The sequence below is a fragment of the Chaetura pelagica genome, unplaced genomic scaffold, assembly GCF_000747805.2.
Source record: "Chaetura pelagica isolate M959 unplaced genomic scaffold, ChaPel_1.0 scaffold69, whole genome shotgun sequence".
NCBI classification, from domain to species: Eukaryota; Metazoa; Chordata; class Aves; order Apodiformes; family Apodidae; genus Chaetura; species Chaetura pelagica.
The window spans coordinates 8,114,176-8,133,713 of record NW_009970724.1 but is presented as its reverse complement, the minus strand read 5'-3'; the positions used below and the strand labels follow the sequence as shown (position 1 = coordinate 8,133,713).

Here is a 19,538-nt window from a genome sequence, read left to right as displayed (position 1 = left end):
GACAAGACTATGGACAAGAAAAAATTAACACTTTAGAGAAATCTAGAATTTCTTACCTACACCACCAAGTCCAAGTAAGGGGATTTGATAAGGAAGTGGATCTTTGAAACAACCAAATGGACAGCAGAACAGAAGCAGGACACAGGACAATTGGAAATGGAAGTAATTGGTGGCTTGCACATAGTGCACAGTAATGTTCAAAGCAACAAAAAAATCATCAGGGAGTGCAGGAATCTGATCCTTTGCTAGGATTTTTTGGGAGAGGTGGTAAGAAGAATGAGAAGTATGAGAGAGATTTTATCAATGAGCTGCCTCCTGCTAAACATGATCTGTGGCATTCATGTAACCAAACTGTATAACCTTTCATGATAAAAAGTTAATTTTCTTCAAATATTTCAAATGTTAGGCTACAGCCCTATCTTTTCACATTGAGAAGTAAAACTAATTATGCAGTTTGTTACAAGTAGTTTGCTTATAAGATATAAAATAAATGGATCATGTATCCACGATTTACCTTTGGTAAAACACTTAATACTTAGTATTTTTGAAACAAAGGTATAATTAGGGCTTAGATTAAAACCTGACTCTTTTGAAAACAATGGAGGGATGTTATGCAAGAAAGCAAGTAACATGTAACAAACCCACCCTCTTTCCTGCTATACCCCCACAGGAGGATTTAAGTCTTTCAAGAAATTGAATAAACAACACTCTGGGGTTACTCAGGAATGTTTATAGTGATTAGCTTTAACATCATGCAATAAAGTATGGCAAAGAAATAAAATTCTTGCAGAGTCAGAGAACATGGAAGCTAGAAGGGCTGAGTCATGGAGAGGCAGCATTAAATATATGACATATATATATTTAAACACCCTTGATTATTTGGGTTATACTGTACCTTCCTGGTGCAAAATACCCAATTTACTGGACCCTCACCACAATGGTACCAGAATTTTGTTCTTGCCAAAGTAACAAAACTCTATATGCTGGCTCTAAGTGTATGATCAAAGGGATCCAGCATCCAGTTTCCACCCACTGTGTGCAGGCTGCCAAATCAAATATTTACTACCCCTTGAACTGGCCAGCCAGGAATGCAGCAGCAGAAAGGAGTATGAACCACATATGTACTGCCACTGACCTGGTACAAGTTCTGTTTTCTGGAAGAGGTTCAAGAGGAATTTAAAGTGAACATGCTTTGGCTACACTAGTAGAAAAATTCAGTGGTTTTTTTTTAAAAAAACAAACATACAAACAAAGCCCCCAGAAAACAGAAAACAAACCCAAACCATTTACAACTGTGCTGCAGTAAGAACATTGCTTGAGCAATGTCCCAGAAAATTATCCTTGCTGGAAGCCTCCCAATTGACATATATTGTTTCATTATAGAATAGGAATTAATTAAGCCATTATGTATTAATTTCCTTTAAAATGCTTTTGTTCTAATAAGTGCCTTCAATAGTTAGTAATTTTCTCCCCCTGGCTGAAGGGTCTTTGAAATGTGGTGATAAATAGAACAAATGGGAGAGAACTTTTTTTACTTTTATTGTTTTGTGCACTTTGCCTTCAGGAGGTAGGAAAATTTCAGGTGTGCCCTGCTACATGCTAAACACTTTACATATGTCATGTAGTTCAGAGAAGGAACATACCAGAACATACCTCTTCATCACCAATATTTGAAGCAAGCTCTAAAGATTTTTTTTCTTTTTCATTGTATTTTGCTAACTAGCAGAATGTAGTGGTCTGAAAGATGCTAGGAAAATAAGTAATTTTTGTAAAGGAAATAGGTTTTTGCTTGGCAGTCATATTCAAAGTAAGATGTTTCACCATAGCCAGAATAGAGTACAAAGCCCATTGTGTTTGATGTGTGTTTAATGCTTGCAAAACCACAATGCACTAATTGCTAGGTTACCCATGTTAGAGGTGTCCTGGAATGAAAATCTCCTTCATGTTCTACCTTAAGGTCCAACATGGCTCCTAACCAGAGTTAATTGCTGGATATTGGGCTGTTACGGAAACACTTTAGGATCCCATCACACCTGGTGGCTTCAAGAATTCAGGGGGAAACTTTTGCACCTGCATAGGAAGTCTTGGCTGTATATTAGTTCCACATTGCTTTTACTTTCTGGAGAGCAGAGAACATGTAAACTCTAGATATGGCAAATATATAAAATGAGGAGAATAGTGAGTATTCTCAGAATAGTGATGTCCTATTTATTATCTACATAGTTTTTTGCTTGAAATAAACACATCGAGTTCAATCTCAAAAGTGATTACAAACTCAATAGTAGAAATTTCATTTACCCCTTATTATCAGCGTTATCCAGAAAAATCTGTTGCTGTTTTGCAGCTATTTCCTCAGGCATTCTTAATAAGATGCCCTCCTGTTTCCTAATTATCATTTACAACTAAGAAAAAATACCACAAATTTAACACATGCAACAATTTCATTTAGTACTGAGAATAAGTTTGTTTACCCTGTGCTAGATACACAGATATATTTAGATTTGTTCTCAGGATTCTAGGTATCTGTTTCTCTTCATCTTTCCACATCCATGCTGCTTTTTACAGCCATTTTTTGTTTCTTTTCAATTTATTAATATCCTTGTTACAGCATGGTGTCCAGAACTTAACAGCAACCCAGCTGCAGCCTCATGACTGCTGAACATGTGTTGCAGTAATGTAATCTCTGTGCAGTTTCTTGTAATTGCAGATGTCATGGTAGGAAATTCACATTCAGTTTATAAACATCTCAAATAATCATAGATGGTTTGGGTTAGAAAGGATCTTAGAGATCATATAGATCTAACCCCCCTGCATGAGCAGGGACACCTCCCACTAGATCAGGTTGCTAAGAGCCCCTGTCCAACCTGTTCTTGAGTATTTCCAGGAATGGGGCTTCCCTGGGCAACTTGTGACAGTGTCTCACCAACTTCACACTAAAGAATTTCCTCCTCATGTGTCACCTAAATCTCCCCTCTTTCAGTTTTAATCCATTCCCCCTTGTCCTTTTGCTCCCTGCCCTTATCCAAAGTCCCTCCTCAGCTTTTCTGGAGCCCCTTCAGGCACTAAACTATAAATAAATCTTGGTACTTGGCTCCTACACCTGGGGCTTTGAGAAATTCTTAGAACCACAAGAGAGGCAGAAAACTCAGCAACTACTACTCACCTCTAGTGTTTTCTTGCTGTTTTCCTTAATTTTCTCTCCTTTTTTTTTCCTCTCATTGAGAGTTCATTGCATTTAACATTTAACTTCTGGCTTTCATCCTTTTGTAGAGTGCTACAAAAAGCACTTTGTAAGCATTTGCTTGTTCAAACCCATTTTTCTTTTCACTTTATCCTTCCTCCAAAAAAAAAACCAACCAAACCTCTTCACATTTTAAATAGCTCTCTGGAATAACCATGTGTTCTCCTAGCTTGTTATGGCATACCCTGAGCTTAGAATTGTTCCTTACAGAATTTTACTTACCCTCAAGGTGTTGCTAATAACACCATTAGCAATGATTTTCCCTTTTTGGCAACGAAACTTATGCAGTGGTTATTTGTTGTAGTGCCTGCTGCAAGGAGCTGCTCAGTGCTGTGGTTAACAGAAAAGAAAAAAAAAAAAAAAAAAAAAAAAAAAAAGCTGAAGTAGTCTGGAAAGTTCACAATAGATAGTTGACATATTTTTGCTGGTTGTCAGCTAAGGCTCTCATAAGACCATAGACAGCATGAGTGAATGTAGGAAGAAACAATACATCTGCAGACACTGGCAGACAGAATTGCTTGCCAAATTTGGCCACAGTTCCTTTAGATAAATAATTTCTCTGTGGTGTGCTGAGTTGAAATTATATAAACAGCAAAAATTACTAAGACCTTGGGCCCCAGGGCCTTGTGGGTTTTCAGATTTTCTGCAATCAATATTCTGACATCTGCAAATATTTTTCTCTAACAGCTGATGCCAGGAACAGAGCAACATTACCATCACTTTCTATGTACTCAAGATTTTTGATATATTGAAATAATGTCTCTCCAACCCTGGTCAGGACCTTGGCACTATCACAACCACCAGCTCACATGAGAAGGCTTATACAAAAGTTATCACAGCAGCAATCTTTTCTCAGAATGGCTTGCAACTTCTTATAGCAACAACTCCATTAGCATTTCAAGAAACATACATGGAAAAACAAAGTATTAAGTTTCAGTCTCCAAAATTATCAAGGGTTTTAGAGTAACTTCTGCTGAACATCGTGTAACTTACTTTGTACATTGAATGTATGGGGTTAGAGGTTATTACAGTTGTTTTCCCTACCTAGGACCAGATAATAGCTAGCTTCTAACTCTGTGGTAAGACTTCCTTCATAATTAAGATACTTCCACTATGACAGTCATACACACTAGAGATATCTGAAAAGTGTTTTCTATCACTGAGGAATTTATACAGGAAACAAATTGCATAATTCTTCCTGAACAGAAACATCCTACAGGAAAACCTTACCTAATTTTTATAGAAGTATCTGTAGACAGTCTTCTGAAGTCATAAAAACAAATCCTTTATTTAACAGATATTATTTTAAAAGATCAATTTCCATAGCAGAAATCAAACCTATGCCTGTCACATGAGACAGTCTGAAGGCAGTAGCTGTTAAGTATACACAGTTACCCGTGACACTAAGGAAATGTGGGCCATGCAAAATGAGTAACTACATTCATTATTATTTTTAAGTAGGAAAGACCAAACAGAAACAAGTATGTACTTTTAAAAGTTAAGCTTTTCTTTTGATGATGATAGCCTCCGGCACCTGGCCCCTCCTGCAGTAACTCCCAAAGCAATACTGTTCTCTGAAAACAGTCCTAACAACATTAAAACACTTTGCTCCATTTTCATTTTCAGTCCCTTATGTACTAATCAGGAACAAGGCAGAGATACACAAGTTTGGAAAAAAGTTTCTCAAGCACTTTCTTATTTCAATCATACCTTAAGGCACATTTGTAAATTTTAAGGGAATATTTTGAGAATTAAGCATAGACCTTTTGAAACTGTAGTTTTTGATCAAAGTTAACTTTCTTGGCGAAGAGGTATGCGCAGCAATAGTCCCTCAGATGTGTCACATGATATGACCATGTTATTGATGTTTATGGGATTTTTACATCTGCAAGTGTTTCTTAAAACTAAACTGATGTTTGCAATCTACCTGTGCAAAAAATGATGTCAGTAGTTCTGTGCAGAGTGTGGGGGAATTTCAATGGGTGTAAATGTTGAGGGCAACAAGGTAAAACTACCTCAGTATCTCATTTCCGCATAAAACATATGAAAACAATAAGAGAACAAGGTATCTTCTCAGAGTCTCATGTCTTTGAAAAATGGATGCAGCAAAGCCTCTTTTGCGGTTATTCTTGTTGCAGGGTTTAAGTCTAGTAGCTTATCAAGTAGGTCATATGCTTCATCAGGAACCTGATCCCATCCTTTCACGTCTGTTGCCTTCATTTCTAAAGCACCATCACCTTCCTGGAAGCTCTTTAAATGTTGAATTTGTTTGCCAAGTGTCTCAGGAGCACACGGTTTGTCTACTGCAACTGGCATGGCTAAGTCATTTACAGACCTGCTAAGCACTTCACCCTGGGATCTCTTACAGCTGCTGCTTGTTCCTCTCAGCTTCTCACAGAGGGTTCTTAAGTTTTGTGCTGGGACAACCTGGGTACATAGAACTGATTTACCTAGAAAAAAGAATTTACAGTAAGTGACATTTTATTATACTTTCTATGCAAGTGTAGCTTCTAAGTATGTTTCAGAGAAAATTTACATCTTGAAGTGTAATCGGCATTAAAATGCAACCAACCAACTTCACAAAAAAACAAATCCAACCTCCACCCTCACTCCTCTGAACCAGCTATAAGCTACAGCAATAGCCCCAGCAAGTCAGAAGGGTAATAATCCCAGTGCTGTTCAGAACAGAGCTGTTTGGGGCCGTTTATGAATTTATGTGAGGTCATCACCCACCCCACCCACTGTCTTTCTGAAGTAAATTAGGTACCTTGATTTTTAGACCTTCGCCTGGAAAATGAAAATCAATGCTGTTGGTTGCACTTCCAGGTAGGAAGTGTTGCAGCATTTTGCTTGCAAACAATTAAGAGGTATGGTTATTTTGGGGTTTTTTGTGTGTTTTGAGGTCGTTTTTTGGTTTTTTTTTCAACAGACCATCTGTTGGATTTTGATTTTGTGGTTTTTTTACTAGCCCTTCTTGAGGTCAGGGGGAGAAGCAAGTTTTACATCATCTAAATATTAAGTCATACTGACTTAAGCCTCCAGGGAAAATTTTGCAGGAATAGAAGCATTACCTCAAGATTCTAACCAACTGCCAGTAGAAAACATTTAGCTGGCATATTTCACCTCAAATGGCCCTGATTTAATGAAAGGCAGTAGGCAGGTTGGGAAGCCTATGGCACGAAGTACCCCATATAAAATTATAAAAGATAGAAAAATACTTTCTTAAGCTCTGTATAGAGAGGCTTGTACTTTTAGTGTTTTACATGCAAAAATTATTTACCTCCAAAAGGGCTCCCAAACCTAAAAAAATATATATTTATTTTTTAAAATCACAGATTGTAAGTCACTGCATTAAATAGCAGACCAAGTATATGTTTTCCCCTTTTCCCCTTTTCCCCATAATTAAGTTTTGCATACCAAAAGTTTTAGCAGCCTGAATGGTTTCTCTGGATCCACGAACTGTCATGATTTGTGCCAAAGCAGTTAAATCATCACTTGCTTTGTAGAACGGATACCGTCCGCTGAGCAGAGAAAGGAATATGATTCCTGCAGACCACATGTCAATTGCTGCAATTGAAAGCAAACAATGATGACTAAACTCACAATTTGATCACAAACAAAATCACAACTTTCCTTAAAAAGAAGTTAAGACCTGAAAAGTCCCCATCATAAAAACGTTCTGAATTACTTACTGACTTGAGTTCCATAGATAAAACTTCAGCAAACAGTGCAAATTACTATAATTAGATTGAGGAATAATTTCCTGCTTTGATACAGAGGGAGTGTTTAAGATTTTCCATAGATTTTTTCATATGAGTAATTCCACTTGCTAAGCTTTAAAATGTACCAAAATGATACTTGAGGTTGTTTTACCCAGGGAGCAAAAAACTGGCTAGTTTTAATACTTCAGTTTTCTTCACATGTAAAGATAATAAATAATAAATAATTCACAAATTAATGTGAATATTATTTTTCTGGGACTGAGGATGCCATAGTTAGGCAGAACTAACAAAATGTATCTTACTGTGAACTTTTTTCCTCTCTAATATGAAATCACTTGACAAGATAGCCAGTTTAAGAACTGTAACAGTTAGAAGTTATTCATCACTTTCATACTGTTACAAAGAGTACAGAGAGTACTCTGGGGACAGATGCCAAAGCATGATGGAAACTTTAGTACTGAAAGTTATGAGAATACCTGTCTGCCATAATTTTTTGGCTCACTAAGGTGCACATTTTGAGAGATGGCATGGAAAGTAGAAGAGACAGTTTGAGATTCTCAAACTCTAAGGAGAAAAATTAACAGTTGGGAAATAAAGCCATAGTTACTCTACTTCTCTTAAAAAAAGGTAGTATGATAGGCAGGAATTATTATGGACATTTATTTTAGCTACCCTATTAGCATAGGAGTTTGGGAGGAAAAAAGTATGAAGTTGACTTCAGTTGCAAAACTAGATTTTATGTCTTTTATTAATAAAATAAAAAAATCCAAGTTAATCACAATTTACAGTGGAAAAGATTTGTATCTTCTTCATAGTTTCTGTAAAAAAAGTTTTAGTATTCCTGTATAACTGTTGAAAGAATCATACTGTCTAGTTGAGGTGTTGTGCATCACCCCAATATGTGGCTGGGAAAGCTGGAATGATCAAGGTCAAGACCTTTAATGATTTTTAATTATGTAACTCTTGCCAAAATAAGCAGACATTATGTATCTGACTGAATAGTAAATCCTGGCCCCACATTTCTGGTAGAGCTGGGATCATCAGCTGACAGCAAGATCCTGTGCAATGACATAAAAATCACAATTCCTCTCTATGCTTTTGTCTGGTGTTTTCCAACCAGTGAGGCAGGCTGAGGAAAGGGAAGCAGAAGGACAAACCAAGCTGAAGTGTAACTGCACCTGTGGAACATCACCTTTGGAGTTTAGGTTGGATTCCCTGCACTGTGAACCTGAGTCAGATGCACCAGGGTAGCTCTGGATAGAATCAGCTGGATCCAGCTGGTAACTTGGTCTCAGCACTAAGCTCAGAACTAGAAGTAAGACTGGCAGGAATACAAGGAGGTGACTACACAATCCCAGATGGAAGTTGACAAAAACACTTTTTAGTTCAAATAGAATGAAATCTCATAAATATTAGTATTAGTCTACCCAGTTCTAATTAAGGCCTTTGTTGACATACTGCAGGAGCTCAGCACCACTCACTCAGTACTTCTAGGGCTGTCTGTGCCACACCCAAGGCTTTCAAGATTTACCCGTATTTTTTGTAATCTTGCTCTCCATTACCCTCGAGAACAGAACACTGTTTGAGAGCATATTTAACATTAGTATGTGTCCAGGATTTCCTAGGTATGTCTTCTTTCTGCCTAAATTCTGTCTAGAGAGATTCAGATTGTCTAAACTTGTCCTGGATTTCTTCTAGCCTATGAAGCTGGCTGTTAAGCACAGGCACAGTACTCCAAATCCCCAGTCACACCCACAGCACAGATGCTGTATCAAACATCATTAAGCTATGTAGGGGTAAGATGATCAAATGCCTTGGTTAAATACTAGAAATTGACAATTTTCTCAAAAGATATTCAGCAAAAAAGTGGCTAAAAACTTATTTTAAATCCAGTTTTTGAGGACATTTGTATTTATCTGCCTTTTTCATAAGTCATAACTCCTGGTCATACACAAAATGTTTAACAGGTGACCTTGCTTTTATTGGTCCTCCATTCTCCACGTAGGCAAAACCTCTCTCATCCTACTTGCATCAAATAATGCATTGAACATTCCTCTGTTCTGCCCTGATACTTACCCAAACTACTGAAACCTACTAACTTCATAGTTTTTTAATTTGAGAAATCAAATTTACTAAGAAAAAATTAAAATATTTCCAGACCAGCTACTTGAAGCACTAGCAAAAAGGGAAAAATATAATAAAAATGATTAAGCAATCCTTTTTAATGATTGTAATTATACTATTAACTGTCTGCTATGACAAGTTGTGTGACCATCTGCCTAGAAAAGTCTAAAATACGTCCCCTCCCCAAGATTTATTAAAGATTTTACTTGAATAAGTAACCCAAGAAACTCGATAAAAATTACAGCTCTTTTTATTTTCAAATTAATTATTTTAAAGCTCACTCAGCTCCTGCATGTGGCACTACCCCTCAAATGAATAAAGACATATTCAAGTTTCAAACACAAGAAAAATATTCCTAACTTTTTCTTACTCTGAAAAAATAAACTTTTCATTAAAATCAGGAAATGCTTGGTAAGTATTAGATGGAATGATAAACTATCACAAGTAAACAAAACTCCTCCCATAAAAAAGATATATAATGCATAAATGAGAAGGAGCAAGAGCTGAAAAAAGGCATTCTTTTCAGTCTGTTGTGTAGTACCTGTGGTTTGTGTGGGGCACTTTGTTAATACTTCTGGTGCTCTGAATCCAGGTGTTCCTGCTCTGGGAGCAACTTGCTGACACCTTGTAGTAAGAGACAAACATTTTAGAAAATAAAAGTTGATAAGTAAGTTCTAATAATAAAAATGCTTAATATTATCTTTATAATATACTTGTGTAAGATGTGTAAACAGCCTACCCTGCCTTATCCAAGTTTTAAAGAAGTTTGAAGCCTCTTAAAATTATCTAGCATGAAATGACTATGTTGGGTAAGATAATAGCCTTAGTATGTTATATGTTATTAGATCATTGTGGAGAACGGCCCATCTTCTCCCCCTACATAAGGCTAAGGTAATACCATGACTAAGGTAATAACATAAGGTAATACCACAGAAACACTTATTACATACTTTACTCACAGCGACCTTTTTTAGTTTCATTCAACAACATCATTTTTGCTAAAGGCTTGTTTTCATAGGAGACTTGAAAGTTGAAAATAATTAACCAAGGGCAAAAAATGTACTAGATTCTTGAATGTGGATGCTCTGGTTTTGCATTAGTCTACAGCAAACTAAGGTTCACTGTGAGCATTGACAAGAATTTGCTTTTTGTTACATTGACTAAAAGGTGTGAGATTATAATTATTAAAAACAAAAACAAAAACAACCCACCAACACAACAACTTTCCAGAGATTTCTGGTATGGCTTGAAGTGCCACCCTTCTATGGGCCACTTCTCTTTTGAGTTTGGCAAATTCCTCATGTTTCATACTTCTGAAATTAAGTTGGTATCACTATATTTTGACAGTCTGGAAAGAAAGTGACCCCAGAGTTTCATGACTATGCCCAGTAAGGACAATTCTCTGCTTTAATCTGTGCCACTTAATGTGTGGATAAAAAGCAATAGCAGATCATAACTAAACTGAAGTGCAGACAGATGCAGTTGAACAGAGTTAAGATTCTCTAACCTGTCCATTATTAAAGCTTAAATATTATTTTTAAATTAATAAATAGAAATCAGTCATGTTTCCTTTTTATTCTACATTTTGAGATTTCCAGAATCCAGACCATTGGCACGATTTAGGCTTATTAGATGATTACTAATGACAGACTGATTTATTGTCTTCTCTAAGTGTTGTAATTAACTCAAGCAATTTTCTACAACACATGTAGGTGGGTGATTAAATACAATAAAAATTATTAACAGTAAATCTCTCTTCACAGATAGCAGTGAACCAATTATTTTATGAATTCCATCAACTCTCTTGTTTAAAAAGGACATACTCAGTGTTTTAAGGGTTGCACAGATGAAGTGCTATCTTTCACCTACTAAATCAGCTGTCTAGTAAATCTAAGTTTCTGACTTCGCTTGACAGCACAGCAGACAATTTTACAACATTATCAAAGCAAATTACCTGGAAAGGCAAACGCTGCAAACTCTATCCGTTGCGAAACAGTCACAGATCAGGTTTGAGGGACAACCACTGGCAGCCTTCCTGGCTGCCCCATTGCTCACTGTTTTGGTAGAAATAATCTTCTTCTTTGTGACTAACTTCCTAGATGACACATCTATCATCTTTGATTGTTTTATGAGCTGTAATGGAGATATTTTAGAGAAGGTGACACATTTAAGAAGGTTCCTTTTACATAAAGATAGGCCAGTTTCTAAAATACCAAGATTGAACAGGCACTCATCAGCAAGGAGCTGCAATTTTGTAGCAGAAAACTGCAAAACATTCTAACACTACAGCATCTATAAAACATGCTGGAGCTTTCTAAATATTCTGATTTCCTCCCCTGCCCCTTTGGAAAACATTTTTTTAGTGTTAACTAAAACCTAATATACATTAGATATTCTGAAGCTACAAGTATTTTTCAAGTTCGTATAATTTTTAAAAAATTATTTTGCTTCAACATGAGGACGAAAAAAGTCTGTATTAAATGCCACAGCTACACTAAGATGATTGGTTTTGGCAAACCCCTCTAATTTAGTCAGGGCTTCTCCCTTTGCACATTATATACTAATTACAAGAAGTACAAAAAAATATTTATGGCAAATTTCCTCTCCAGCTTCAATAGCAAAATAAAAAAACCTGAAGTTTCACAAGCTAAACATTATCTTAGGTGCACAGATACATGTGTAGAAGAAAAGATTAACTTAGCACACAAACAAGATCAGCTAGGGAGACAGATATGCAATTAGCTCCTTAACAGTTTCAGAAGGGACTAAAAGAGACGTGAAAAATTTTCTGAGCCCTTCAGCAAAGATGCACTTAATCTGCTCAAAAACTTCTAGTTCCAGAGCATCCTGGAGCAGTGTCCAGTCTTACAGAACAACCAGCTCTATAATTTTTCAAATATGTAACAAACTGCTCTTACTGATGAGTCATAGTTCTTACTTTTGTACTTGAATTCTCCTGGTACGTGGAACTATACACATTGAAATTCCTCTCTCCAAAGACAGAGCGCTGAACAGAATGGTGCACAGAATCCTCCTGTAATACCAACAAAAAGGACAATAAGAATCCTATCTAACACACAGCTGGATACTGACAGTTTAAAAAAAATAGTGTGAAGTAACATAAAACAAGAATTGCTGCATGGTGAGTAATTTTCAGGCATTAGTTTACTGTGGATAAAGAAAACGCGGTCTAGACAGAAGAGTGAACATGCTTAGAAAACGAATGGCACCTCAGAAGTGCCCCAAGACAGTCTGAATGTCATCTGTACTGCATTTGTTATGCAACTAAGTAACCAGACATAGATTAATAATTATGGGCTTGGGGAGGAGTTCCACAGTACATGTCACTTAAAAAAAGATTTAAGGCTGTTTAAGGCTGTTAAAAGCCATGCTAGGGTTTTATACAGCCTTTAGCATTCCATTGCATCTAACAGATAATGAATGATGCCAGCAACATTATGTAAAATGAGCCACTTTTTGATATGAAATCTGTGGCTCTGTGCATCACATGAGGACCCTGCAAGACAGGCATGCACGACTCTTTTTCAAGTATGACATCTCCCCCTGTTGGATGAAGTAATACATTAAACATACAGCAAAATTAATGAAAAAGACTGAGAACCTTTCCTCCTCTTCCTTGTTTAATCTGCATTTTTGAAAGTGAGCTGGACCGTTTATCAACTGCTTTTGAGGCTGACTGTTCAGCTATCTGTTTAGGTGCAGTGACACTGACAGAAACCCCATTTCCCAAGGCTAGGGTGGGATTATTTTGTGAGCAACTTCCCTGCTGGTCTTCTGTGTGGGCAGTTTTTAGAAGTTCAATTTTCGTATCAGGGGTTCCTTGTGCCAAGCCAAAATCTACTAAGGCATACCTGAAAGACACAAATTTAAAATCAGGAGTGACAAAGTATCTATAAACCAGTTCAATTTATTATTCCTCACTTGTTTACTTAGCTTTCTTTTCCATTTAACAGAATATGCTTCTTATCTGTACTGTTGCCAGCATCACAGTCCTATTGTCTTCTTTCTCCTTGTTTTGCCCTGTCATACTTAGCCCCTCAGTGTTTCTACCCTATACCCATGGTACTTCATTGTTTCTTGTTCCAAAATCTTCTCAAGTGTGTACTTTTTCCAATGGTGTTAAAAAAAACACATTCCCAGCAACTCCTCTGTGGGACTCCTCTAGTACTCACCAATACAGCTATAGCACTGCTAGCACTAAAACAGGACTTCATTCATCTCTTTCAGCTCTTCACATAAAAACAGTACCTTGCTTTCTGCATGCTTTAAATGTTGTAACCTGTGGGTGAAAACCCAAACCTACTAGTTGTAAAAATCAATTCAGTATAAGGTGACAACAGCCCAAATATAGCTATCCTATCTATATCAGTTTTCCTCTATCCATGAGTAAAAATTTGCAAATATCAGACTACAAGTCACCATTAACTTTCCTATAAACAAACAAAAAACCCCTGATTGTATTCTTCTCATTCTTATTAAAAACCATAGTCCTTTCACTCAATAGTAAAATCATCATTTGTTCAGGTGCTTGTCACTCTGTGAGGCAGATACTACATGAAGTATGAGAAAAAGAAACTCCTTTCCTCCTCAAACCTCAAAACGCGGAAAGAAAAGTTTTACAAATTGCCAAAAAAAATTTTTAAAATTTAGCTTTATGATGTAAGCACGTTAGGCAGCTGGAAAGAGAAAACTGCACAGCCTAAGTGACTCGGTTGTGCCAAGGTACAGGTCCTCAAATGAGATCACAACGTGGTCATCTGGACAGACTTACTCTTTTAGGCGCCTGTTGTAGAGGAAGTTGCTGGGCTTGACGTCCCGGTGAACGATACCAAAGTGATGGATGCGCCTCAAGGCTTTCAACAAGTTAAACATGTATTCCCTCACTTCTTCAAAGGAAAGAGAATTCAAAATATCCTGAAAGTTTATTTGGATACTGTAATTATGTAACTGCTTTTTTTAATTAAAAAGTTTTAGTACACATAAAAGGTCTGGGACTCACCAGGAAGGATTCATGTTCCAGATAGGGCATAACAATAACCACATGATCATTTTTCCTAAAGCAGTATTTAACTCCCATAACGTTATCTTGTCCCCTAGAAGAAAAGTAATGTCATGGAATAAATATCTGAAGATAGATGCTTATTTTCCTTTATTTCTTAAAAACTTCAGTCAGGCTTTCTTTTAAAATCTATTTTTTATTTTGAGAGATAGCAGCAGCCAGAAGTTACACTGTTGCCTCTCACTGCTATGTTCCCTTTCTGAAGTTTGCAAGCAGGTCTCCACAGGTCATTTGTGAGACCACAGTTTGTAGTCATGCTGTAATTAAATGTAGGACCTAACCTTTGTGATGCTAACTACATTAAGAAGGTGCTATTCAGCACACTCTGGCAACAAATATTAATCCCTAAAGCTGTCTTTTCTGATTAAAATATTATTACTTCCAAGTATTTTGGAACTGGAATTTTTGTTATCACAGAGCTAAATCATAGAACTTGTCAGATGGAAAATACAACACGTTCTGCAGAGACTAGCAGAAAAGGGCATCCATTATGGGTAAGACACTCCATTTCTTATTTACTCTTGATAAAAAGAAAATGCATTTCTGCAGTTAAAAAAAAAAAAAAAAGCAAGCAAAGTGCCAAAACGTAAAATAAATACAGAACAGTGAGATAATGTTCAGCAGTTTAGTCAAGAAAATATTTTTTTCATTTAAGTACCCTGCTACTGTGAGGCACTGAAGTTCAGCAGCAATTCGCAGAGGGTGGCTGGTTGGAATCAAGTGTTTCAGAGCCATTTTTTCCTCATATCCTGTTTGCAGTTGTGCTGTGGCCAAGTAAACAGAACTAAAAGTACCTGTGAAGAAGGAATAAAAACACTGCCTTCAGCATTTTTAATTAGGTCAATTCAGATCTTTACAGAAGAGATCTGTTTACAGTCCTGCTGTATACTGGATACTACATCAAAAGCATATTCTAGAAGAGAAAAATGCAGTTCCTTTTTTCTACTACTGAATTCAGTGATCTTGTAAGCAAGTTATTTTTATGTCAGTAAAAATGCAAATGTAACACTAACTTGCCTGGGACACAAAGCTCTGTAAAAGTAAATTTCCCATCTTTGATTTGCTTTCTTGTTTAGGTAGCTTACTTTCATCTGATGTCTAAGTCCTCTCCCTACAAGGTAAGTGGGCTATATAATGCTAATCTGAAAACCACTGCCTCTACTATTCAAAGCACTTCTAAAATTGCTGCTTTTTTCTTAATTCTGTTACCTTATCTATAAAGTAAGACTTCTCACAGGATGTGTAACTTTACTATTTGTGTGCCTAGAGCATTACTACATAGACAGAATGTGATACTCATTTGAGAAAGGGAGTATTCAGAATGTATGATAAAGTTCCCCACACATTTAGTTTTAAGGATATCCTAAGATACCTCTTAGGAAGTCAGTTTATCCTAATCATCTAAGATATCAGAACATCCATGTGGAAACGTTCTTCCATACGAATAAACAGTACAAATTACTTTTCATTACATTTTAAGTATTGTGTTTGCATCATGCTAGCTCAACAGTAAGTGCCTACATACATCAAAATGCCAGCAAAAAACCTTAATACTTCTTGCAATCATAAAAACATCCAGTCTTATAGACTTAGTAGAATTGATTAGAGCAGTTACCAAGTTGATCTGAGACATTATTTTTGTGCTGAAAACTGCTAAAATGAAAGTGACTCCAGAGTGGAACACTAAGTTGAAGCTTGTTTTCTCATAATGCTGCAGAAAGTATTATTCATAATCAACGATTTTGTTTAATTATACTGTCTTTTTTATGATAGGCAGAATTCCTTTGTTTTGTTTTTGAAATTTTGTATTGCTGTGGCAAATGGAGCTAAGGTTTTTTTTAGTGTGGGGTCAGTTGTTTCTTTTTGAGAGACAAACGTTTGAGCATTTCAGAGCTCAAAATGTGCTAAAATCCCACACTCAGAAGTACCTAAGAATCTATTTATAGTCGTGTCTAATGTTTATTGAAACTATTTGCAATATTATCTCTTAAAGGCAAGGCATACACAAGTGTTCTAGAATTTGATACTGTTTGTCTAAATGGAAAAAAAGTTATTTGTTGTGTTTAGTTGGTTTTTTTTAAATAAAGCAGCTATAATTTTTCAGTCTCTTCCTCCAGTTCTGCCCACAGGGTTTCAGTGGAAACAAAGCCAACTTCAGGAGAAGCGGTTAGGTATGTCAAAACACAGCTTCAAAAAGAGAAAAAGAATGGAATGTTAAGACTTATTTATTCAAATGTACCTCAAAGATTTTTAGGTGTTGAAACAGAAATGCTGTTTGTTTGAAAGGCTTCAATATATCAGATTTTCTAGAAAATATATTGAAAATGTCCATAATTAACACTTCTCTATGCTCAGCAACATATTAGAATTCCTACAGAAGCCAAGTCTTAAAAAAAAGGCACTTGGCTTAAATTGCATGTATTTGGATCTCAAATTTATACCTTTAAAGTTAGAAATACCAAAAAGAACTCTAAGCAAGATAAAACAAAATATTTTACCTTCTCCAATTTTTTCCTTAATTTTGAACACGTTTATAAGCTGTGGCACTGCTTCATAAAGTTTTTCAATATCTTTTTTTATTCCTGCTGTGGAAAGAATGAGAGTACTAAGTTAAGAATTTTATTGCTTGATTCAATCTCTGATCACAAATCACATTTCAGTTCATAGGACTGTTAATTCACACAGACGTAGGAAAAAACAGCAGACAGATCCCTGCTGACATTACTATCTGCATACCTGACATTGTGTTCTTCATCACACTCCCTTTGAAGCTGCAGCATTTAAATTTTTTTTAATTCTTTTTTACTAATCTGCCACCTCCCTAGCAGTTACTGAGAGGCAAAAGCCTTCTGGTTAGTGAGACACCAGTTTACAGCTCATTGCTGAATGTTTTCATGTGATCTGCAATGTCAGTTATGTCAAGTAGTAGTTGTTTCTGTAGGCACAAGAGCACATCCATGGGATGCCAAGTAAAAAATGTAGGATTTTTTTTGTTTTTTAAGATCAATGTTTTGCACTGTTACTTAAGGCAGTAAACACCAAAAGCATGTTGGCTGTGCATTTAAGTTGCTGCAATCACTAGATGGCATAACAAGGATGTTGTACTGTATTATTTCAAAAAAGTATGAAGTTTTCCATTCATGTGACAAATCTTTGTAGTTTAAGTGTTCTCTGTACCCCACATAAGAATTTACTTCTTTTGAAGCTGTGAAGAAAGTAGAGTAGTTGTGACTAACTTCTTTAAAGCAGGGCTGAAGAATATTATAAGAAGCAAAAATAGTATTTGGAAAGGTAATCAAATGGCATAACTGGTTGGTAATACAAGTTATAGTCATCTTTCAACTGTAATTTTTTCAAAAATTTGTAAAAAACCAACATACTAAAAAATATATTTGAGAACAGAAGCCTGCTTTCCCTCTTCTAATAATATAATTGTTTATTTTTTTCCTTTAAGCTGCTCCCTCTTCTTCTCAAAGTTATTTTAAGTAATTTCAGGTGGGATATTTCAGGAATGGGAAAAAAAAAAAACAACAAGCCCCTATGCTACACACCCAAACATTAAGATACTGTTTTGATCAACAAATACAAATTAAAGTTCAGGAAGTTCTGTTAGGAAACATCTTTTAAAACTTAAAAAATATCCTATGATAGAAGTGACCAAAATTGTACTAACAGTCAAGATGTGCAGGACACTGTCTAATAATCAAAATAAAGCAAATTGAAAGTATTGAAGCAAAACTGTAGTTTAGTTCGACTTCTGATGAGAGTTGCTTAAGTTTCAGTTTTTGCTAAAAAAAGATACATACTGACAGTAACTTGTAACACAAAATTTGCACTGGAATTTCCCCAGTAAAGTTGCTTGGTTAGGAAAAAAGGACTTCAGTCTGGCAAGAAGCAAGACTCATAACAAGGACTCAAGAGGCACATCTTTTAAGTCCTTAGAAACTAGTATATTTCTTTCCTTACCACAGCAGCTTTTGGGTTGGTTTATGCCACCAGGCTTGCAGTCCTAAGGTAACAATTGTGAGAAACTGTAAAATCTGCCAGATGCTCCATTCTGCCTGACACTGAATTCAGGTTCCTGCCTGGACTAACAGCTGGGTGACACCAACTGCAGATCCTAGGCCACAGCAGTGCTTGCCCAAGGCACTGAGTATTTAGTAACTCAACACAGCTTTTTGTGTCAAAGATCCCAGAAAGTGCTAGGAGCAGCCAGTGACTCTCTTTGTTGACCAGCAGCAGTAGAAACATCATCTGTTCTCTTCTAGAGAGCATACAATCATTTTACCATCAGGGTATAGTAATAGTATCATTCAACATTTTCCATGAGCAGGTTTTAAAGTAATTTACTTCCTAGGATGGAAAGCATTTGCAAAGCATCATAGTTAAACATAATTGAGCATCACTCTATGCAATTCTGGACATGTATGTACAGAGGACTGACAGAGGACTATCTATTTCTAGGAGAATTAGTAGCCATGTTGTATAAACTGGCTCACCATCCACAATATACAGAAAGACCAGATTTAAGTACAGAAAGACCCAAAACCGAGCAACAAAACCACTATCAGAGTACATGTTTGTAGTTCAGCTTCACTACTAAGAGCAAGAACAGTGTGTTTATGCACATATACATATCTAAGGAAATTTCAGGATAAGGCTGGCAACTATAGGTTAAAAGGCAAAGTACTGAGTTTCTGTACTTGTCTGGTCAGAGAACTTCATTCTCAAGAACTGCTTTTTTTGAATTCTGGTATCCTCTTTCAGTAATACATTCTGTAATAAATAGGGTTAGCAAATTGTGAAAAACTACGCTGAAGTTTTGTAACACACAGAAACCAGGAATAAGCTTAGAAGCAAAAGAACTCAAATGTTTTTGTTTAATTAATTCTTTACACAGTAGGACCATTTACTGACAGGCTTAAAATTGATGCTGAAACATCCTAAGCAATGAAAAAGTGTGTCAGCAACAAAACCATAACCATGTTAGCAATCCCTATTTTGGCACATACCTGGAACCTTGCTGTTCTGCTCATGCTTCCCATGGAAGTCTTCGGCCTGATGAGGGTGCTGTTCATCACAGTGAGCCTTCAACACTGTCTCCATCACAAAACACGGGTAAAAAAATCCAAGACTTCGAGGACCACTTCTGGACACCTGGGGGAGCAAGCATATCTGGTAAGACATTTCCTGACCCTGCACTTAGTTCCTGAGATGAGATTTAGGGAGTCTGAAGAGTTCCTCTGTGCTACCTAAAACAACAGAGCATCACACCTCATCCTAGAAAAAAACTAAACCCGTAAACCTTTCTCCTAGTAACAGGAAAAAATGAGGAAGGGAAGGAAGACTGCAGGATAAGCTTAGACACAGG

At 36.4% G+C, this 19,538-nt stretch overlaps 1 protein-coding gene across 1 annotated transcript; it reads right to left on the bottom strand.

The window, feature by feature from the left end:
* Positions 1 to 5,314: 5,314 nt before the first annotated feature.
* On the bottom strand, positions 5,315 to 19,273 carry CDC7 (cell division cycle 7). Its single transcript, XM_010006624.1, has 11 exons — positions 19,180 to 19,273; positions 16,666 to 16,749; positions 14,826 to 14,961; positions 14,108 to 14,201; positions 13,880 to 14,022; positions 12,710 to 12,959; positions 12,026 to 12,121; positions 11,042 to 11,220; positions 9,629 to 9,711; positions 6,659 to 6,808; positions 5,315 to 5,691 (listed from the first exon to the last, which is right to left on the bottom strand). Exons 1-11 carry the CDS (start codon positions 19,271 to 19,273, stop codon positions 5,315 to 5,317), a joined length of 1,686 nt encoding a protein of 561 aa, XP_010004926.1.
* Between the last annotated feature and the right edge of the window lie 265 nt (positions 19,274 to 19,538).